General features: G+C 46.9%; 1 protein-coding gene across 1 annotated transcript in view; it reads right to left on the minus strand.

Moving 5' to 3' along the window:
* Positions 1-17,326: 17,326 nt before the first annotated feature.
* The window catches only part of ANKMY1 (ankyrin repeat and MYND domain containing 1), a 29,502-nt gene continuing 23,514 nt past the window's right edge, over positions 17,327-23,314 (minus strand). The window contains exons 18-19 of the mRNA XM_026084173.1: positions 21,720-21,874; positions 17,327-17,454 (exon numbers count right to left, since the gene is read on the minus strand). Coding sequence (XP_025939958.1) covers positions 17,327-17,454; positions 21,720-21,874 — 283 coding nt within the window. The remainder of the gene's footprint in view (positions 17,455-21,719; positions 21,875-23,314) is intronic.

Here is a 23,314-nt window from a genome sequence, read left to right on the forward strand (position 1 = left end):
AGTAATCTATTGTTACGTTGTTCTCATTGTTTACAGGCAGAGTGCCATTCTGGTGGGCCGCAACTGTGGGATCAGTTGCCTTACATGGCTGCAGTAGCCATTTCATTCGATTGTCACAAGCATGTGCAGCTTCCCATCCCAGGTTCTTCCCAGGAGTGAACTTTACATTAACCCTAGATCTTAGGGTGACGGTAATGTTATTGCCTCCTCTCAGCCCTTGCCCTCGTGCTCTTACAGATGGTATTCCTCCTGTGACTGTAGCTCTGAAGAAGACACCGAGGTCTGGGACATCATCCAAGCCTCAGTTCTGGTTCACCGCCATCCCTCCAGCATGCCGTGCTCCTTCTCCTTTGTAAAGCAGCAGAGCCACCCACATCGCTCCCTGAGTTGGGTGCTTCACCACCACCTCATCTCCGGGAGTGCCATAGGCTTTGACTTCTCCCTTAGCAGGAATTCGTGCAGCTCCTGACATGAACCCCTTATCTGTGGGACTTCCCATGGGAGTTTGTCACTTATGTCGCCGACTTGCAACCTCCCACAAATGGGATGCCCACTGAGAGCTATTCCTAGAGTCACTCTTGTGGAGCTGGTGGTTTAGTAGTCCCTTCCACCTTTCCCCCGTGCCGTTAAAAAAATATAGTTTTTGCTTTTGTTCTTTTTTTTAACAGGCCATAATGGGCTGTTACATGGTGAATGTTTTTTCTGTAATACCCCGTTGCTCTAATTGTTTGACTAATTCTGCCACAGGTTTCATGGCAGGAGCAGGGAGCTTACACTGAGGAACATTACCTGCTTTGCTGTTAGGCAGGAGTGGGGCTATCTGTAGGAGATTCATAGGCTTAATCATGCAGAGATGATTTTTTATTGTAACTGGAGGACTCCCAGTGTCCCATTTCCCCCAGCTCTCTATGCAAGACTGTCCTTTCAGGAAATCCATTCCCAGAAGATTCATTTTCCCCAATAACAACCAGAGTCGTACAGTACGGCCACTGGATGATATTAATTTAGCCCCTACAAGTGGGTAAGCGCTAAACGCACCATTAATGCCTATTGCTGAAACTGCTTGTTTCTTTGCAGGAGCTTCCCCTTGGCAGGGGTGCTCATCTACCCCTGCAACCTGTCCTGCTGCATCAATCCCAAATTGGGGTATACCTATCACTTATGAGCTGGGAAAGCTCCACTTTCTCCTGTTCCTTGTTCTAGCACTGCAGCTGACAGACCATGCAGTTGCCGCCTTGTTAACCCTGATTGGTCACTCACAGCCCGCTCCCCCTGGGGACCCAGGCATCCGGGGCCCCTATCCCCACAAGGATGCAGGCGCCTGGAGCCGCACTACCCCAGGGAACCAGCAACTTCACCCTTGCACAGTCTGTCTGCAGAAACTCCCTCAGTCATCCCTTTTTGCTTTAGCCTCAGCAGTCCTGTCTCTTACCCCCTGAACCTCTCCCCTTGCCATACAGCCCTCCTTGCCACACAGTTCACAACACCCCCCTACCCTTCCTGCAGTGCCAGCAGGTAACATCTGGGCTGTGCTGGATACACAGAAACATCCCACCCAGGCAACACCACCAACCTGAACTCCCACAACCTTACTCTCCTGTGCAGCATTTCCCCTGCCAGGCAGTAAACAGAGCAGTGAATGAGCCAGGACCTAGAAATGTCCCTCACACCCAGCTGGCTCTGCCTGTGACCCTCATGGACACCTGCAACAACCATGGGGTCTGCAGAGGGGCAAATCAAATGCTGTACACACTTCTGAGCTTGCTGGGGACAGTGTGTAGGATGCCTTAAGCAAAGATGAGGTATTCTTCTGATTTGGTATGGGAATGGGGAAGAATTAGAGGTCAGGAGTGTCTGACAGCAGCTTCCTGCTTGAGCCAGGGATGTGATCTGACTTGGGCAACCTGTGAGAGCTGACTAGTCTCTTCAGTACCAATTATGAGGCTTTCCAGTGCCTTGTGAACCACAGGCCAGGCTAAACACATGCTGGGAAACTTGGCCCCTCCAATCTGTCCTTCAAAGGCAGTCTGCATAAATGGGGTATGGCAAAGTCACTTCTGAATATCAGCTATGCCCCCCTTTTTTCCTTCCACCCTGCAAACATCTCCACACAGTATGTTATGATGGTAGCTCCTTAGTCTCTTTCCTACCCAGACAAAGCCACGGTAAACACAGTGCTCAGGAAAGAGGTGATGCCCTTATTCCCCACTCTTATTCCCAAAGCTTTTGTTTTTCTAACTCCAGGGACCACCATAATCTCGTTAGAGGTAACATAAACTGGACTGTCTCGGGCAAGGCTGTCACTGAAGCAAAAAAAAGGAGAGTAAACTTTTGTGGTCACATACTTCTTCCTTTTTGCTCCACTGCTCACCTACATTGATGTGAAGGGGTGGTGAAAGTTCCTTTTGGAAGTTCTTTCAGATATTATCTAAATATTTAAGCACCTCAGGTCCATAAATCCTACATAAACTGAACCCCCCGGGTTGAGAGTTTAAGTGAAAATAGTGTGGTTTTAGTCTGTAAGTCCCAACACCACCACCATGCTACATATTATTTTCCTGCATGTAAAGTGAGGGCAGCCACAGGGGGGAAAATCTGGTGGGAGAGAGAGCAGGGAGAGAGCTTAGTCCTTACTGACCCCCTGGTTCCCCAGACTTGGCCATGGCAGAGGGCTGGGAGAGGAAAACTATCCCCCCCTGCATGGTCAGTTACTGCAGCAGAGGGCAGAGGAGCTGGTGCTCTGGGACTGCCCAGATCTGATGGAAAGCTACTAGAGAGGGCTGGGAGTCGTAAAAACATACAACAAGCATGCATTATTTACAGGTATCTTCCCAGTATCTGTTGCTATGCTGTCAGGGTCCTTCCCCAACACCCAGCCTCCCCACAAGTGCTCTTCAGGACAGAGATATTTCATACAAGGAGCGGAAAAGGAATTGTCTGATTTTAGATTATCACAGACTTTAGCACCACTTGGAGAAATTCTTGAGGGATTTGCCTTAAAATCTCTGATGATAACAATGGGGGAAGAAAAGGTTTTTGAGGGATCCTTCCCCAGGCTGTGCTATCTCCATGCCTAATGAAGCACTGAAGGGGCTGAACAAGCTCAGTCACAGCACTCCTCTATATTCCTTCTTTCATTTATCCCTTCCTTCAGAGCCCAGTGCAGTCCCCCACTGCCAACAACGGTAGCATAGTATCCCCACTGTGGAACATTGCAGGGGTCAGTGAACCACAGTGCAGGGGTGGCCCCAGCCTGGGAAAGCCTTCTTCTGGGTCTCCTTGTCCCACTGCCTACTAATGGGGTGGACGGGGGGGGTGGACGTGTGTGTGTGTGTGTGTGTGTGTGTGTGTGTAAGCAGTGCTTTAAAATGCCCCATGCAGCTCCCCTGCCCATTGTGGGGAAAAAAACTACCAGGATGCCCAGGAGGGTGGGGATCCATGCAGCCCCTCTGTGACACGGTCTGGGGTCACAGTGGGAAACTCCACATCACAGTGACAGCTTCCCTCTCCCCATTGTAACCTCAGCGTCTCCCTGCACTTCCTGGCAAGGATGGAGTGAGCCCAGGCACTTGTGATTGCTCTCACCACTACTCCACTCTGGAGCAGCTGCTTTGCAACGGACAGGAGAAGGTGAAGGGAGGCAGAGGGACAGGACTGGGGGCAGTTAGGTGAAGTGTGGGAGAAAAGATCAGAGAGGAGAAATCTCTTAATGGGGAACAAGCAGACTCTTTCACTCTCCTGCTGCAGGTGTTGACCTGAAGTAAGAGTGGACCAAAGATGGCAAAATACCTGCTATCTGGCACCTTGAGTTCTAAACTGTCACCAACAATTGCAAAGCTGAAAACCAACGGTAATATCTTCAGGAGTTCTTTCACAAGTGTTGGCATAGACAGTAATAACTATCAAAACTCTGGGCCTCAAGGGCTAGACAGGACTGGTAGCTCCAAAAGGAGCTCTGACTGATGATGCCTTACGGCTCAGGGGTCAATGTGGCTGCTGGGACTCCTGGGTCCTTGTCCTGACTCTGCCCCTTTTTTCCTGAGGTGCTGCAGGCAGAAGTCCCTGGCACTGAGGGTTGCTACTTGCCTGACAGTGGGCATTGCCCACCCCAGGCTCCCAACTGGGTGAAAGAGCTGGAGCTGCTCTGGGGCCATGCAGAGTGTGTGTGTGCAGGGACCAAGTACGGGGGGAAACTGGCCCTTGCAGGGGAGACACTGGGGACACCCTGAGGCCCCAAATCTCCTGTGGGCACAGCACCGGTCTCTTGCTGGGGTAGAAATCCATGGCCCAGTTTCCCCAGGGAGTGGGTCACACTTTGAGATCAGCATCTGGAAAAAAAGGCTCTAGACTCTAGAGATACTTCCTGAACTGCATGTTTTAGAAATGAATCCTTTGACTTTTCATCAACTCAGCCTGGCTTCTTGTCCACTTGCCTAGCCCACTGCCTCTGGTTTCTTCACACCGGCTCTCCTTGCACCTCCAGACTGGCAGAGCAGGCTTTGGACTCAGAAATGCCTTCCCATTGTGGATGTGAGAAGACAGGATCCCCTGGGCGAAAACACCTCTGAGGTTTCCCTTTCAGCTCCAGACCTCTCCTGGGGTCAAAATCAAAGTTTTAGTCTGAAGTCAATCAAGACCTCAGCTATGCAGTTCCTGTCACAGACGCATTTCTTTGGGGTTGGTGGAGGGTTCTTGGCTACACTTGCATCTGCTGCCTTTCTTGGTTGGCAGTGCACTGAATGGTTATGAGCTTGCTGACTCAGAGCTTAACATATCTATCATTTGCTTTCCAGAGTTCAATAAAATCTGGACTTGCACATCCTATTACCTTAGTCTACAGCTCGCACTGTACCAGGTGGGACTTGCCTCCTATTCCTCCCCTCACACCCTGATGGTTTCAGTCATCTTAATATCCCCATGTCATGCAGTACAATTATTCTTCCTATCCTTTGGAAGCCAGAAAATGCCCCAGAAGGACACTGTGGTTGACTAATGTGCCACAGACCAGCTTCCCTGTCAATTGAGATAAAAGTGAAAGTCCAAGCCCAGTTTCAGAAAGTGATGGACACTTTCTGAAGTTTCTCTAGTCCCTGCAGAGAGAGCAGAAAGGCCCTTGGGTCTCCTTTAGTCAAGGCACGATTGCTCAACTTTTACTACACCAAAGAGTTCTTAGAGGGTGAGGAAGAGGAAAAACTCCAGACTGTGTAGGTCTTTGACAAAGCTCTCCAAAGTGCCCGGTTCAGGTGTAATCTCAGTCAGTTTTTCCATCACAAGAACACTTCACATTATACTTTCTCTTCCTTTTTCAGCCTGTCAGAATTGCTGGACTGGGGACATTCGCTGTTGTTAGAGAGAGAGTACAGAATAGAAAGAATGACCTTGTGGTTGTTGAGAGACCAGTGTTTCGTCTTTCAAGAGCTATTGCAAAGGCTCATGATCTCCCATATGACAACAAAGATATTCCTGGTAAGAAGAAAAAAGACCTTTGCTCACTCTTGCAGCTGTGTCTGGAGTGATTCTCTCCTTTCAAAGCGCCCCACCTTCTCTTTGCTGTGACCATCAGCCTGGTGTTCCCTGACACACACAGTGGAGACATTTGCAGATCAACGTGGGGGGCGGGGAGGGGAGAGGGGAGAAGAATTTTAAGGGCTGTTGTGAAGTCCTGTTGTTTTTCTTCTTCATTCCAGCCATTTGACATGGCATGGCTAATCTTCGAACCCAGAGTAGATGGCCTGAGAGAACAGATACAATGGCCAAGCATCCTCCCCCTTGTCATGGGGACTGGCTCCATCCTCCCTGCTTGTCATGCTATCCTGTGTACTGTTCATAGCAGGGTGCTGAGAGGCTTTCTTCCGATTTCTGTGTTGAAGAAATCATTGCTGTCCCCTTGGCATCTCAATTGTAAGAGAGCTTTGAACTTTTTCCAGGAAGGGATTACAGCACTTACTTTTATAAAAAGTACGAGAGGTACCAACAAGACAACCCTATACTCTATATCACCTCTAGTCCTGGCAGATGCTGACTCTTTAGTTTATTCTGTTTAGCATTTCAGTAATGCTTTGTTCCTTTTGTGCTATTTTCCAGATCATAACCACATTGAGCAATTGCAGTATGCTCAGATAGCCTCAGACATCTCTATTTCTCAGAGAACAGTGGAGGGCTGCATAGAAAAGACCATGCATCTTTTCTCTCTCTGCATAGAGAATGGCAAGAATGTTGCCTTTGCTTTGAATGACGTCGGTATGCTTGTTATCCAGGGAAAAGATGTGAAAATAAAATTTTATAAAGACTTTCTGAAAAGGCTGAATGGGACTGAAAAGATGCTAGAAGCTCTTCTTGGGGTAAGATTTTCATTTTTCTAGTACTACTTAGAGTTTTTTTGCACTTTTAAAGGACAAGAGAACTCATAACTCCTCTTTCCAAAAGAGGTCTAGCTTCTGGGGCTAGACATGGACTATGCCCTCTGTAAAAGCCTTCTCTCACATTCAGAGGTCTTGGCAGCAGAAGGTAAGAAAAGCTGTGCTGGGTTCAATCAAGGACCCTGTGAGCCCACTCTCATCCCCAGGGGCTTTGGGAAAGAGCCTAAGAACAGGGCAGACCTCCCAGAAAGCTATTTGGGCTGGTGCCTTTCTGAGTTAACAGCATCAGGTGACCTTGCTGCTTATTAATGAGTTTCTGCTTTGGCCGTGTTTAGGATTCTGAGGCAGTGAGTTTGGCAGTTTCACCATCTGCTGCACACAAACATTTCTGAGCCCCCGTTAGAAAATGCATGCCTGATCATTTCATGGGACAGCCCTGAGTTCTTGTGTCAGGAGAACTCATCATCCCCCCTCATCTTCTCCCTGTCCAGCATGTCTTTCACTGCTGTTTTTTGACTTGGGCAGGACCCAGAGGCACAGGCAGACATAAGCCCCTCATTCCCTCTGAGGGATGAACGATTTACCCCAAGACATGCAGCCAGGCTCCAGCACAGCCCTGGTTCCCAGCTCTGTCTCTTCCAACTGGCTCACTCTGGGTTTTTGTCAGCATGTTTTCAGGGCCTTTGCTCCAGCAGGTCCCCATCCAAGATCTGGACCCCCTCAGATATTTGGCACTCCCAGGTCTTACAACTGTGCAAAGGAAAAGGAAGGACTATGCCTCTCTGTAACTCCAAGCTGCAGATGCAGTCATTTGCATCCTAGGAGAGATTTGGGATTAAGCCCGTATCTGAGTCCTTTGCTCTCCATTCAGGAACAGTCACAACAAGCCAACAGACAAAAGCCAGCACCCAGAAACCCCAGCTAATCAAATCTGCTTGGCTTCTTGGACTTCTCCATTAGAAATAAATGGGCCTCCTGACTGAGTCTTATGATTCTTGCCCTCAGAAAAAAGCCTGGTGATGCTATTCTAAATTATGATGCCATTCTAAATTATCTGCTTAACAGCTTCTCTTTGCTATTACTGTTATTACTGTTAATGAAGGAGCACTTGGTGACAGGGTTTTGGAGGGACAGAAGCAGGGGAGTGGCTTGCTGCCTCTGTGAGCAACAAGACAATTTCATTGCCATCATCTCGTGTGTCTCTGTCACTATTGCAGGTGCCAGAGATGAGGGATTCGGTCCTGACAGGCACTGAAACTGTGGCTTCCCAGATCCACTCTGGCAGTGTCATTGTCTTTCCACAGTGAGTACATTGGGTTCAGCAGCCCCTGGCTGGCCAAACCAGGACCTTCTCAGCTTGTGTCTGGTTGTGTGGTCTTGCCAGGCTTGTGTAGTCCTCTCAGGAAGTTATTCAGAACTAATCAGCACTGGAGTTCTATGATGCATCACACAGTTTCTGGATATAGTCTAGAATGATGCTGCATATTCTGCTCTGTTACCAGAGATATTACATTAGCTCCCCAATATCCTTGTGACCAGATTATTAACACAAGGTGCAAAGCAAATATGGAGCTTTTATTCAAACTGGAGTCTTCTGGTTTCCAGGTATGAACTTCAGATTGTGCAGCCTGCCAGAGAAGGACCCGCAGACTTCACCCAAGAACAGCAGGCGATAAAGATGATAATGGCAACAAAAAAGGTAGTGGAACAGTTGACACCTGGGAGGTGTTTGGACATTTTCCTCATTATTGGGACATTATAGCCAAGGCTACAATGCAATGCATATGCAACTTCATTCATTTTGAAAGTTGGGAATTCCAACCCTGCTTTCTTAATTGTTCACAAACAACACAGAATCACAGAATCACAGAATGCTTGAGGTTGGAAGGGACCTCTGGAGATCATCTAGTCCAACTCCCCTGCTCAAGCAGGGTCACCTAGAGCACTTTGTACAGGATCACATCCAGGTGGGTTTTGAATATCTCCAGAGAAGGAGACTCCACAGCCTCTCTGGGCAACCGGTGCCAGTGCTCTGTCACCCTCACAGTCAAGAAGTTTTTCCTCATGTTCAGATGGAATTGTCTGTGTTTCAGTTTGTGCCCGTTGCCTCGCGTCCTGTCACTGGGCACCACTGAAAAGAGTCTGGCCCCATCCTCTTGACACCCTCCCTTTAGATCTTTGTATACATTGATAAGATCCCCTCTCAGTCTTCTCTTCTCCAGGCTAAACAGGTCCAGCTCTCTCAGCCTTTCCTCATAAGAGAGATGCTCCAGACCCCCAGTGATCTTCATAGCCCTATGCTGAGCTCTCTGCAGTAGTGCCACATCCCTCTTGTACTGGGGAGCCCAGAACTGGACACAGTACTCCAGATGTGGCCTCACCAGGGCTGAGGAGAGGGGAAGGATCAATCACCTCCCTCCACCTGCTGGAAGCACTCTTTCTAATGCAGCCCAGGATACCATTGGCCTTCTTGGTCACAAGGACACATTGCTGGCTCATGGTCAACTTGGTGTCCACCAGCACTCCCAGGTCCTTCTCCACAGAGCTGCTTTCCAGCAGGTCAACCCCCAACCTGTACTGGTGCATGGGGTTATTCCTCCCCAGGTGCAGGACCCTGCACTTGCCTTTGTTGAACTTCAGGAGGTTCCTCTCCGCCCACCTCTCCAGGCTGTCCAGGTCTCTCTGAACGCCAGCACAACCCTCTGGTGTATTGGCCACTCCTCCCTGTTTTGTATCGTCGGCAAACTTGCTGAGGGTGCACTCTGTCCCTTCATGCAGGTCATTGATGAAGAAGTTAAACAAGACTGGACCCAGTCCTGACCCCTGGGGGACACCGCTAGCTCCAGGCCTCCAACTAGACTCTGCGCTGCTGATCACAACCCTCTGAGCTCTGCCATTCAGCCAGTTCTCAATCCACCTCACTGGCCACTCATCTAGCCCACACTTCCTGAGCTTGTCTATGAGGATGTTATGGGAGACAGTGTCGAAAGCCTTGCTGAAGTCAAGGCAGACAACATCCACTGCTCTCCCCTCATCTCCCCAGCCAGTCATTCCATCAGAGAAGGCTATCAGGTTGGTTAAGCGTGATTTCCCCTTGGTGAAGCCATGCTGACTACTCCTGATCACCTTCTTTTCCTCCACATGCTTGGAGATGGCATCCTGCATGAGCTGCTGCATCACCTTTCCAGGGATGGAGGTGAGGCTGACTGACCTGTAGCTTCCAGGGTCCTCCTTCTTGCCCTTTTTGAAGACTGGAGTGACATTGGCTTTCTTCCACTCCTCAGGCACCTCTCCTGTTCTCCATGACCTTTCCAAGACGATGGAGAGTGGCCTAGCAATAACATCCGCAGCTCCCTCAGCACCTGTGGGTGCATCCCATTGGGGCCCATGGATTTGTGGGTGCCAAGTTTGCTTAAATGATCTCTAACCCGATCCTCCTTGACCAAGGGAAAGTCTTCCTTTCTCCAGACTTTCTCTCTTGCCTCCAGGGTCTGGGGTTCCTGAGGGCTGGCCTGAGCAGTAAAGACTTTGTTTGTTAGTATGAGGTCCAGCAGCACACCTCTCCTTGTTGGCTCCTCCACCACCTGTGTCAAAAAGTTGTCATCAGTGCTCTGCAGGAACCTCCGGGACTGTTTGTGCCTAGCTGTGTTGTCTTTCCAGCAGATATCAGGGTGGTTGAAGTCCCCCATGAGAACCAGGGCCTGGGATTGTGAGGCTACTTCCAGTTGTCTGTAGAAGGCCTCATCGACTTCCTCTTCCTGATCAGGTGGCCTGTAGTAAACACCCACAACAGTGTCACCCACGCTAGCCTGCCCTTTAATCCTTACCCATAAGCTCTCGACTCACTCTTCATCCACCCCTAGGCAGAGCTCAGTACATTCCAGTTGCTCTCTCACATAAAGAGCAACTCCACCACCTCGCTTTCCTGGCCTGTCTTTCCTAAAAAGCATGTAGCCATCCATGACAGCACTCCAGTTGTGTGAGCTATCCCACCATGTCTCTGTAATGGCAATGAGATCATGGCCCTGCGACCGCACACACATCTCTAGTTCTTCCTGTTTATTCCCCATGCTGCGTGCATTGGTGTACAGGCATTTCAGCGAGGTGATTGAGCATGCAGGTTTCTCAGGAGGGATACAAGAGGATCCTCCATAGCCACATCCCATGCGCACTTCCCTGGCTGTGTGCACCCACTGGAGGCATCCCGACTTGAGTCATGTTTTGCCAACTACCCTGTCACTATAACTCTCCCCTTCCCCCGTCTTTCCTAGTTTAAAGCCCTCCTTACCAGACTGGCCAGCCTGTTGGCAAAGACACGTGTGCCTCGCTTAGTGAGGTGGATCCCATCTCTCCCCATCAGCTGTCGATCTTCAAACAGGGTCCCATGGTTGTAGAAACCAAAACCCTGTTGCCAACACCAGCGGCGCAGCCAGTTGTTAACTTGGAAAAAATCCGTCTCCTCCTCCTCCTCTCATCCATCCCCCTCACTGGCAGGATTGAGGAGAAGATGACCTGGGCTCCCAGACCCTTGACCACCATCCCCAGAGCTCTGAAATCTTGTTTGATGGTTTCCACATACAAGTGTCTTTGGGCTGAACACACCAAAAAACTTGCACACAAGAGAACAGTAGAGAGATCCCGAAGTCTGTTCCCTTCATGGAAGTTCTCCCTCCTTTCCCCCAAGGCTCCATCTAGTCACCAGCATTTCTCAGCAAGGCCTCCCCCTGCTTTTCACAATATAGATGAGAGAAGCCAGTAGTACCAGAATTCCCCAGGGAATATTGTTACACTGTAGAAGTTAAGAGTTGGACAAGATCCAGTGCCAGGAAATGCCTAAAACCTCATGGGAAGCATGGCTCCAGGGGAATGGCCTTGCACACTTCCATCACATGTGTGCACATCTGCACATCATTCCTGTTGGTCACAAAGACATCACATTGGTCCTGAATGGTCACAAAGATGCTGTTTGAAGAGTTCTCTGCTTTCTTGCTTGTAGGGGCTCCTCCTGCCAATCACCTTCTCTCCAGAGAGAGGCATCCTCCACCCCAAAAGACTTCTAGCCATAAGGAGGAAGACAAGATGCAGAAAACCAAGGGAAAAGGGCTTCCTGGCAGGTCAGACTTGTGGGGAAATGGATGTGTGGAACCCTATACTCTTACCCTTTTTAGGAATGAGAAGTTTCCTTCGGACACAATGTCTGGGCTAACTCTGGCAGGCTATTACCATGTGGTACAGACACTAAAGTTTTCTTGTTGGGTAATCAGAGCATTAATGCAACTGCTAGGAGGGGCCTGTGGTATCAGAGCATTGAAATGACAGACAGGAGCCACCATTCCTTGACACTGTCCTTCTCCTTGATCTACCAAGAGAAGGCCTAAACTTGGGCATCCCGAGCTTTCCTAGGAAATGTTGTGCCACACCTGATGTTGCAGCTTGGGTTTATCTCTTTCTCTGCATTTGAAAGTACTCAGTTGAATGCAACTAATCCTCCTGCAGAGCTAGCTGCCTTTCGCTGCAGAGGCAGGGGCACACCTTGTGAGACCTAAAAGGAGAACAAACTCATCCTCTACTCATACAGATGCCTTCTGTTTTGCCTTTTTAGTCAACCGCTACCAATTCAGCGGAGCTCAGTGAAGAAAGTGAAAGCCAAAAAGAAAGAAATCCCTCATGCTGGACCAAAACTTGTAAACTTCATTGCTGAAGCTATTAAGACAAAAGAGCAGGTATATGATAGGGAGTGATGTAATGCTTGGGTTGTAGTTTATTGCAGAAAAGCACAGTTATACACCCATTGAGTCTGAAAAGATGCCTCAATGTGTGTCCATTTGAACATTAAGTGACTTCTCCTGGAGCCAACTTTAAAAGATGTGGGTGACTGTATGTTTAGAATCTGTACTTCACTTCTGTTGTCTCATGAAACACATCAGAACACCTTCCTTGCCACTAATCATAATGGAGTTCAAAATCAAAATGACAGGCTTTTATGGGATAGGAAATAGGAGCTTTTTAGATCATTGGTTAGTTCACACCTTGGTTGAGCCCATAATAATTCAGGAGCAAAACACAGCTGACAAAAAGGGGCAGAAAAGAGGGTGAGAAATAAATAATAATAATAAATAGAAAAACGAAAGCAGATGAGACTGACACTGCTGCTGTTACATTTCTGTGACCCCCCAGAGAAGAATCCTCCAGGTTAAGAAACGACATCAAAGAGGTCTCCATGAACTTCAAGCTGTAGAAAGACAGAAGAAGAAAGAATGGCAGAAGAAAGAGAAAGACAGAAGGAAAGAAAAGGAAAAATTGGCACCATTGATCCCTGGGAGAGAAAACGACAAGCTACAGAGGGCCAGGGTACTGGTAGCATTTTAAAATAGACAGGAAAAAAGCATCTCTCTCCTACAGAGGAGCTTGAGATTTCAGGTTATTAGGTTATTTCAGGTTATTTCATGGAATTGCTACTGCAAAATGGCAGGAAGGGGGACAGCAGTCTCATGAGAAAGGGGGGTGGGGGGGGCAACTGGGCGATGCAGTGAAACCCTGATCAGACTCCAGCATCCAACTCCTGGGGCATGTTGAGGTCCTTCTTCTGGTTCCTCCTCTGCTGCCACAGTATCCTGGCCAGAAGTCACCTCTGGGATCTGCATGCTGGCAAACAGCCCCGTCTCTTTGCAGCATGCTTGTCTGAGATTCTCCCTTCCTTTGTAGAAACCCACTGCTTATTGGGGCACCACTCAAATCCCTCCTGGCACCATGAGGAGGAAGGTGACCAGCCCAGATCTCATAGAGAGAATGATGGGGAACTGGAAAGAGGGTGGAGAATCATCCTCGGAGGAGGAGGGTGACAACTCACTGGAGATACCTCCAAAAAGGTGAGTGTGCCAGGGGCAGCTGAGCAGCACTGACTCATCTGCAGGGTCAAGGATCCAAATCCCTGAGCCATGGCTATCCTCTGAGCTGTCAAGCCATGGGGAGACCTGGGGTCAGGAGCTCCCAACTCTGGGTGCCTTTCTGCAGCCCAAAGCAAATGCCTAAAGCTCATCCTGAGTTGAAGAGTGCTGTGGGCACCAGTGAGACTCTGTGTGCAGGGCCTGGGGAAGGTGAGAGGCAGGAAGGTTTCAACCACAGCATGCGAGAGGGTTTCTCCCTGCTTTTGTAGGCACATTTCTCCTAGGAAAATGCAGGCATTGTTCACAGCAGCGACGTCTCTGGTGGAGAAGGTCACACAGGGACAGACAAGAGAGATCAGTAGATAGAGGAATCGTGAGGAGGAGGCTCAAGTGAGTAAAGAGCTACATGCTGCAATGGGGTGTCCCTCTCTCCTTCCACTTCCAGCAGCACCTAGAGGGACTTCTCCTGGCATCTCTTGTGGGAGGGACAGCAGCAGGCTTTTCAGTCTGTGGCCTTGGTAAGGCAGTCCTTAATTCAAGGGGGAGTTGCTGATCACTCAGAATAGGATTTCCGCATTGGACATAGGTGGCTGAAGACAAAAGGATTTGTCCAATGTTCGGCTCTCTGCTTTTGGACTGGCAAGTCTGTCCTACCCTTTCAGAGTATAGACACCAAGACCCCTTGCCCTGAGGGGCTGATACCTATTCACTCCCTCTCAGGTCCTGCCTGACTCAGTTCCCACTTGACTCAGCCCCCGGCTGATTAGTTGCACTGGGAACTTGTCATTGGCTTGGGCAGGACTGCCTGTGTCATATCACAGAGACCATTGAAACGCTAGTCAAAGCAGCTCCATGAATACCTGGCCTGCACTAGGCCTACTGTATTTCCTTGCTTTCTTTCTGTACATAAACCTGAACTTTTTACTTCTTAAGGCTGGAGAGCCAGTCCACCACAACATGAACCAGCAACTGCCAGCTGTGCTGCCAAAGTGTTCTTGTGCTGAAGGAAAACAAATCTCCAAATTGTGCATCTTTCCTTGGCAAGGTGTGATATCTGCACTGAGCAATGTGTGAGCTTGGGAGGGTCAGGAAAAGGACAGCTCAGAGACAGGGAATGTATTTCAGTCCCTGCTCTGAGGGCAGCTTAAAGAGTCATTATGTAATTCTTCTGTTGGAGCCACATTCTTTGTGGTTTAGGGAAACTCCCTCTCTTTCCTGCTCCTTTGCCCCGGAGAGGGAAGGAGTCGAGAATTGCAACTGCAGTAGTGCAGGAGGGACTGTGAGGTTAGCCTGAAGAGTGTATGCATGGAGGTTTCTTCTCCCCATGCCTTCCTCGGCAACTGAGTTCAAAGCAGGCTTCTGACCACTGCTGAGCTGCTTGGGTGGAGTGGTGTCACCTGAGCTTGTGCAGGATGGGGCTTTCAGACCCAGTGAAAAGGGTCTCTTCTCATGGCCTGTTTTGTGCCCCAGGGGAGAGCTAGAAGAAACATGAGCTTCTAATGGGAGTCAAGGCAATACAGATTGCCCTGCTCCAGAGGCTAAAGTCCAGCTTCAGGAAGATAATCCAGGCTTGGAAAGGCTCTGGCCTCAAATAGCATGTCTTGTTTGACTGCAGCGGCTACTTTGTCCCTAACATGATAGTCTTCATGTAGCATCGTACGGCAAAGTGTGGACATAGATTTCCACAGTCTTATGGGTTCCCTTCTCTGGACAATCAGCCGTGGAACCTCATCTGCTTGCCTCAATACCTCATCGCCTTGGGAGCTAAACAGAGGAATTGAGGGTGCCTCAGACTAACACCATGGGGTACTAGGGAACACAAACATACCACTAACGTAAGGAAGCTGTGTAATAAAATCAGTAAGTACATTAATGACACCACTGATCTACAACTTCTCTGTGTTTGAAAGATGATGGAGCATCACTGGCATCCATTCTAGAAAGAGGTAAACTTAAGGTTTGTGCAAGGCCAATAAACCTGCTGCTTTCATTCATCATTACCTGCCCAACATGCCGGGAGATGGTCTAGACAGTCAGAACAACAATCTAGATGTAGAAATGGACATTACCAAACCAGATATAACCTTTTGCCATCAAATCATGCAGTCAAAGATCAACCAACTTGTCAGCACTAACATCAGGAGCAATATGGATTTCCAGGTTGCAAGTGAGTTTAGTAGAACTCCCAAGGGGTAGGGGTGCACTACAGGCAGACTTGAGCGGCTGATTTCTGAGCAACAACCAGAAAAGTCCTGTCACACTCCATCTCCCAGCCATGCAGAATTAAAGACAGAGAAGTAAGCAGGGTCCTCACATGTTTCTCCCCATGCTTTGATGTAAGCATCAACATTTAATAGGCTTAAAAGTTCACCTGCTAACAGTACCCATGTGGCTGTGTGCACATTCTTGCTACAGATGAAATGGTAGGCAACGATGGAGAATACATAGGAATAGAAGGAAATGATGGGAGAAGAATGATAGGGAATATATTGGGAATAGACAGGAATGATGGGGAAATTAGAGAGTAGAAATTATGGGGAAAAGAAGGCAATGATGGGAAACAGATGGAATAATAGGGAATGGCAGGGAATAGATGGGGAATACAGACAGAAATGCATCTGTTTAAAGCAAAGACAGACTTTATTTTGCTATTCTATGCCCCTCACCAAAAGGCTGTTCAATATCTATAAACAATAAATAAATGTACTCCCAAAGTGATTAATGACTCTCAGTCTTGCTTAAAACATAAAAAACTATGGCTCAAAAGAGCAGACCGGAAGAAAGACAATTCTAAATCCACTACTCTGTCTTTCTGGTTCTCACTTTACAGAGATGGGGTGTTTGTTCATTTTCTTCTCTAGATTATTAAAGCCCATCAAAAAACCTTTTAAAGAAATAAGAATTTTAAAATCAAAATACCAAGAATAACCATCTTGAAGCAACTGTTCCTTCCCTACCCACTCGTGTTCCCTATAACTTCCCTTCAAAGCAACAAATCCAAAGCAAGTGAGAATCCCTTGATATGGCACATAGCACTCAATAAGAGATTTCTGTGGGGCAGGAACTGTTTAGCATGGAAAGTTCTCAAGTAGGTTACCAGCAAACTCTCTGCACAAGGAGGCAATGACCAGGACTTTATTTTTGGATCTTTCTGTGTGTACAGCAACATATTGACCTGAGTAACTTTTCTTTAACTCCAAATCTCCCTCCCTCTCCCTTTTTGGGGGACTGTACAATGCTTTAACTCTCTTCCCTATTTTGCTTTTGCATGCAAGGTTTCTCTGGAGCTGTTTGTGGGAATCATATAACCACAGAATCACAGAATTGTTGAGGTTGGAAGGACCTCTAGAAGTCTGTAGTTCAACCCCCTGACTCAAAGAAGGGTCAATGAGAGCAAGTTGCTCAGGACCTTGTCCAGTTGGGTTTTGAATATCTCCAAGAATGGAGACTCCACAACCTCTCTGGGCAACCTCTTCCAGTGTTTGATCACCCTCAGAGGAAAAAAAAGTTTTTTCTTATGCTTAAGTGGAATTTCTGTCTTTCAATTCCTGCCCATTGCTTCTTGTCCTGCCACTGGGTGCCACTGAGAAGAGTAAGGCTCCAGCTTGTTTACTCCCTCCCATCAGGTATTTATACACATTGATAAGATCCCCCTGAGCTGTATCTTCTCAAGACTAAACAGTCCTGGATCTCTCAGCCTCTCCTTGCACGAGACATGCTGCAGTCCCTTAATCCTCTTTGTGGTCCTTCGCTGGACTTGTTCCAGTAGCTCCATGTCTGTCTTGTACAAGGGAGCCCAGAACTGGACACAGCACTTCAGATGTGGTCTGACCTGTGCTGAATAGAGGGGAAGGATCACCTCCCTTGGTCTGCTGGCAGCACTCTTTCTAATGCAGCYCAGGATRCYRTTGGYCTKCTTKGYYRCAARGRCACATTGCTGGCTCATGTTCAACTTGTCCACCAGGACCCTCAAGTCATTTTCTGCAGAGCTGCTCTCCAGCAGCTTGGCCCCCAGCATATACTGGTGCACGAGCTTATTAAGCCCCAGGTGCAGGCCTTCATATTTCCCTTTGTTGAACCTCATGAGGTTCTTGTCTGCCCAAGCCTCTCCAGCATGTCCAGGTCCTTTCGAATGGCAGCACAACCGTCTGGTGTATCAGCTACTCCTCCCACTTTTGTATAGTCTGTAAACTTTCTCCTGGCGCACTCTGTCCCAGGTCATTAAGAAACAGCTTAAATGGCACTAGCCACAGGACTGACCCCTGGGGGTACACCACTAGTAACTACCCTCCAGCTGGATTTTGTACCACTGATCACAACCCTTTGAACCCAATAGTTCAGCCAGTTTTCAGTCCACCTCACTGTCCATTTACATAGACCATACTTCATATGCTTGACCATAAGAATGTTATGGGAGACAGTATTGAAAGCCTCACTAAAGTCAAGATAAACAGCATCCACTGCTCTCCCTTCATCCATCAACCCAGTCATCTCACTGTAGAAGGCTCTCATGTTGGTCAGGCACAATTTTCTTTTCGTAAATCCATGCTGCCTACTCCTAAAGCACTCTCTTGTCCTTCCAATATGTGCAGAGATGACTTTCCAGAGGATTTGCTCCACCATCTTCCCAGGGATGAAAGTGAGGCTGACTGGCCTGTAGTTCCCTGAGTCTTCCTTCTTGCCTTTCTTGAAGATAGGAGTGACATTTGCTTTCTTCCAGTCCTCAGGAACCTCCCCTGATTGCCATGACCTTTCAAAGATAATTAAGAATGGCCTCACAATGACACTAGCCAGCTCCCTCAGCTCTCATGGATGCATCCTATCACATCCCATGGACTTCTGTAGGTCCAACTTTTTAAATGTTCACCAACTTGATCCTTCTTGATGGTAAATTCTCGCCACTCCAGACTTTTTTACTGGTCTCAGGGACCTTCAGTTCCTGAAGGTCAGTCTTACCAGTAAAGACAGAGGCGAAGAAGGCATTCAGTATCTTGGCCTTTTTCATGTTCTCTGTCACCATATCCCTCAAACAATTCCAGCAGTGGGGCCACCTTTTCCCTAGCCTTCCTTTTGCTGCTGATGTACTTGTAGAAGCCTTTCTTGTTGCCCTTCACATCCCTCACCAGATTCCACTCCAGATGGCCTTTGCCTTTCCTAACCCCATCCCTGCACACTCAGACAGTGTCTCTAGATTCCTCCCAGGTCATCTGTCCTTACTTCCACCCCTTGTATGCTTCCTTTTTTGTTTGAGCTTAGTCAGGAACTCCTTCTCATCCATGCAGGCCTCCTGCCAATTTTGCTTCATTTGCTGCATGGGGGGTTGGACTGCTCTTGAGCTTGGTGAGCCTTGAAAACCAACCAGTTCTCCTGGACTCCTCTTCCATCCAGGGCTGCATCCCATGGGCTTCTTCCAAGCAGGGCCCTGAACGGGCCAGAGTCTGCGCTCCTGAAGCCTAGGGTTGTGATTCTGCTTTTTGCCCTGCTCCCTCCTTGTAGGATCCTGAACTCCATCATCCTGTGGTTGCTGTTGCCAAAGCTGCCCACAGCTTCCACATCTCTGACCAGTCCTTCTTTGTTTGTAAGTACAAGGTCCAGCAGAGTGCCTCTCCTCGCTGGCTCCTCAATCACCTGAGTTAGGAAGTTGTCACTGATGCACTCCAGGAACCTCCTGGCTTGTTTGTGCCCTGCTGTGTTGTCCCTGCAGCAGATATCAGGGTAGTTAAAGTCCCCCATGAGGACCAGGGCCTGTGAACATGAGGCTTCTTCCAGTTTTCTGAAGAAGGTCTCATCTGCTCCACAGAATCACAGAATGGTAGAGATTGGAAGGCACCTCTGGAGATCATCTAGTCCAACCCCCCCTGCTCAAGCAGGGTCACCTACAGCACATTGCCCAGGACCCTGTCCCGGTGGCTTTTGAACATCTCCAAGGATGGGGACTCCACAACCTGTCTGGGCTACCTGTTCCAGTGCTCAGTCACCCTCACAGGAAAGAAGTTTCTCCTTATGTTCTGATGGAATTTCTGTGTCTCCATTTGTGCCTGTTGCTTCTCGTCCTATCGCTGGGCACCACTGAAGAGTCTGGCCCCATCCTCTTTACAACTTCCCTTCAGATATTTAAACACATTCTTAAGATCTCCCCTCAGTCTTCTCCAGGCTCAACAGGCACAGCTCTCTCAGCCTTTCTTCCTATAAGACATACTCCAGTCCCTCCATCATCTTAGCAGCCTTTGGCGTCCAGGAAAAGCTGCTCCAACAAAACAGTCCAAACAGTCCATCATAATTTTTTTTAAGAACAAAAGGTTTCCATGAATTTTAAATAATCAGTTTTCTTCAATGGCAGGGGGTTTTTTTTGTTTGTTTGTTTAAACAAAGGTCAGGAACTAGGACTCCAGAAAACAGGAAGAGCTTTGAAGAGGAAGATATGGATGGCAGCTGTTAACAGACACAGTTCAGCAGTGAAGATTCAACACCTCACTCACCCAGCTTCTAACTCCTGAGCTGCTGAGATGTTCAAAAGCAAAAGGGAAAGACAATGCCATTTAAGCCAAGCTCTATCTTTATCATCTCAGTTTTTCATTTTGGTTTCAAGAGAATAAAAAGCATGACTTGAAATACACATATCAAGGATTCTTTCATCTGTCAGTAGTTCCAGAATGGATTAAGCACTGAAAAAAATTTGACTAAGAAACACCTTGCCAGCAAAGACATTTTCACAGTAAGGTATGTATGTATTTATTTCATTAATCAAGCAAGCTCAAATACCTCATTGGTCTAGGAGTTTTATCAGACACCTGATCCTCTCATATTTTAGGAAAATTCCTAATCTTTTCTCAAATCAGAATCTTTTAACATAAAGAAACAATATATTGCCATTAAAGTGGTAAAATCTCTGCTGTTTGTGGGTTGGGCTATAATTTATCAGATCCGACCTGTGCCCTTCAGCTTCATTTGCTGCTACTGCAGCAGCTACACAAGGCATGTTCTGCTCTGAACATCTTTTTTTATTAGCATTTCATTATTATTCTTTATCACTTTGGGGATGATGCAAAAATTAAGCTGAGTGGAGTAGCTGCTACTTTGTCTCCATTTCAGCGTCCTGCTTTGACTGGCCTGTGCTGGTTGCTTAGAGAAGTCAGCATGTCTGTCAGGGTGCAAGACAGTCAGCAACACACTATGTGCTTAAGGATATAGTCTGACCGAACTCAAGCTGGTTGGTTACCCTTTTGTGGCATGCACCTTGCTGTTCTTCCAGAAGCCTCTACCATTCTCCCAGATCGTTTTTATTGTTTTCTGGTGGTTCCAATTCAGAGTCTTCAGGACTTCCCTTTCTAAGTCTGTTCCAATTTCCATCCCAAACATATGAAAAAATAGTAGTAAAACCAGAGTATTCTGCATATATGTGCTGCAGTTCTCATACACCACATGTTGTAAAAGCAGAAGTCCATACGTGGGTGAAAGGTAGCTTTCAGAAAAGAGTAAAATTCAAGTTTTAATTGTATGCAGGAGTGTGACAAAACTTTATGAAAGGAACAGGAAAATAAAAAAACAATGCATTGTTTAAGGTGCAAGGGAAATATCCTGTCATTAGGAAAAGCTTCATTTATTCCCATATAATCTGGGAAGTACACCACTGATATCTTATCTTGGGAAAACTGCTAGAAGATGTTTAGAACCCATACTGGTAAGCATGTATGCTTGATATAAATCGTCTCCAGTTGGAGAGGCCTCACTCCCTTCACAGGTTTTACATGTACCCAGATTTAAAAGAACCATCCTGGACTGACTTTTTAGTGGTTGGACAGCCACTAAAAGACATATCAGGCTCAGAATGGCAGCAGTTCCTTATTTATCTTCATATTTCACAGATTCCTCATTGTGGCTCATATGTGAGCATCTGATATGGTGACAGTACTTTAATTTCCTGTATAAATCCACTATGCCAGTCTTCTACTGCTGTGTACTGTGTGCATGTGTATAATGTGTATAATGTCTTTTTTTTTTTTTAATCAATGACAAATGCTGCAGTTTACAAGAACCACAACAGGGTGGTATCAATGACTCAATGCACAAAGATCAGAAATCTCATAGATTTCTATTCTAATACACAGATAGGGTAAAGTTTGTACCGAAAGCCCCATTCCTCCTAGCTTGTTAGATGTATTGAGGTTCTTCAGCCTGGAAAGTTGTATATTTATGATTTCAGTAACAAACATTGGTCTTCGGGAGCGTATTTCTTTTGTTCTGCACTCACCTGAAAGATTCTTCTCTCTTGAAACTGACTGTAATGACACAGTAGCAGCTCTCTTAAAGCTGATGGTTTTACAGACACAGCTGTTCAAGTGAGTAACTGAATTTTTTTTGTTTAAATGTGTAGCTAAAACACGTTTTATTGGGCCATTACAAGGAAGACATTCCAGGTCGGTAAAACATGCACAAACGGTTGCACACACATACTAGTGACAGTCAGACCTACCCGGCAATCCCGAACACTCACGCCTATGCCGCTCCTTCCAAGATTTCCTCCTGCAAGCTTCACTGCAAGTGAAGATTTCATGGCAATGAATACAAGGTGTCAGCTGAACACCAACAGAACGTCCACAGTGATAGCAGTATTTAAAAAATGGTATCCTAGAACAAAGGCAGTTGTAAAAAAAAAAAAAAAAGCACAATATTGTTTGTTTAAAGTTTTTTCTTAGTCTGACAGCATGTTTGTTCATCACAGTAAAATTAAATCAAAATGGCTCACAATATAGAAATATAAATGTATGTGGGGACCAGGCTGCACAGCAGCCCCTAGAAAAGTCAAACGTCCTGGTGAGGAACACGGCCAAGCCATGGTCAACCAATATCCACATCCTAGTGCACTGTGTGTTTTAGTCTGCTCATAACAACTGGGTCTGGAAGTATTCAGTTTCAAACTGGCAGGCAAGCCAGACAATATGCAGCCAGAAATAAAGCCAAGCAGGCAGACTTAAAAAAACTGACAGAACCTACTGGAATATTGCAGAGGCAAACAGGGTTACAGCTAGGTCACTGCAACACAGCAATTATTCCAAAGCTGAAAGAAGCAACAAAGAGTGCTTAGGCAAAGATTTTCAGTGGGATTAGGAAGCAGGCCTATGTACCTATATCCTTTTTAAAGCATTTAAGAATCCTTTACAGCACTGATATCCTTAATATGGTCTGAGCCAAACTGTTCTGAGTTTGTGAAATTTGACCATAACATAAAACCAAAGGTGATTTCATGCAATAGATTCATTCATGTGTTAGTATAATTTTAAAGAAGAGCTAAGAGACATCAGAGGCAACACTGGATGCATTACACATAATACCAAATCAGATTTTATAGCATTCTAGTTATGTGATTTGGATTCCATTAAATACCTTGCTAAGGAAGGTAGCAGGCAATGACCCAGACAACTCTTGTCAGTATCCAGACAAAGCATAGCCACAGTCAAACAATTACAAAAACAATTCATCCAACTTGAATTGGAAACAGCAGCAAGTTTTCTGCAGAGTCCCCAGAAGAGAAAAAGAGCTAGGACCAGCTCCTTGAGAATAACAAGTGTTCTGTGAGAGGATAGCTATAGTGTGGGCACAGTGGTAGTCAGCGGACAATAAGCCACAGCTAAATATGAACAATGACATCAAGGAACTCCAGTTACTGTACAGATAAGCTAGTAAATTTTTCCCATCCTTCCATGGAGCCAAGAATATAGGGTGGTAAACAAGGAGCTTGGGTGGAATTAGGCCTTTGCAGGGAAAGAGTTTTGTGAGGAGAGTGGCAGGTTCCCTGAAATAATAACTTGTCTACCAATTGCTGTCTCCTTCAGCTATAAATTTAAAGGCCTGTCCAATTACAAATCATAACCTTGGAAATTTGCCTAGGGCTGTATGTTGAGAACATGATACAAGTCTTGCATTTGGAAGTTTATGGGAAATTCCCGTTCTTGGGCTATAGTGAACAGACAGTCAGCTGTTGAAACTAACAGAGAAAACAAAACTTGCACAATTCTGGCAAAGGAAATAGCTAGCAATTTTCACTGAGATTTCATCTCTGCCTGCAAT

Source organism: Apteryx rowi, unplaced genomic scaffold (assembly GCF_003343035.1).
Source record: "Apteryx rowi isolate R43461 unplaced genomic scaffold, aptRow1 scaffold_1185, whole genome shotgun sequence".
Taxonomy (NCBI): domain Eukaryota; kingdom Metazoa; phylum Chordata; class Aves; order Apterygiformes; family Apterygidae; genus Apteryx; species Apteryx rowi.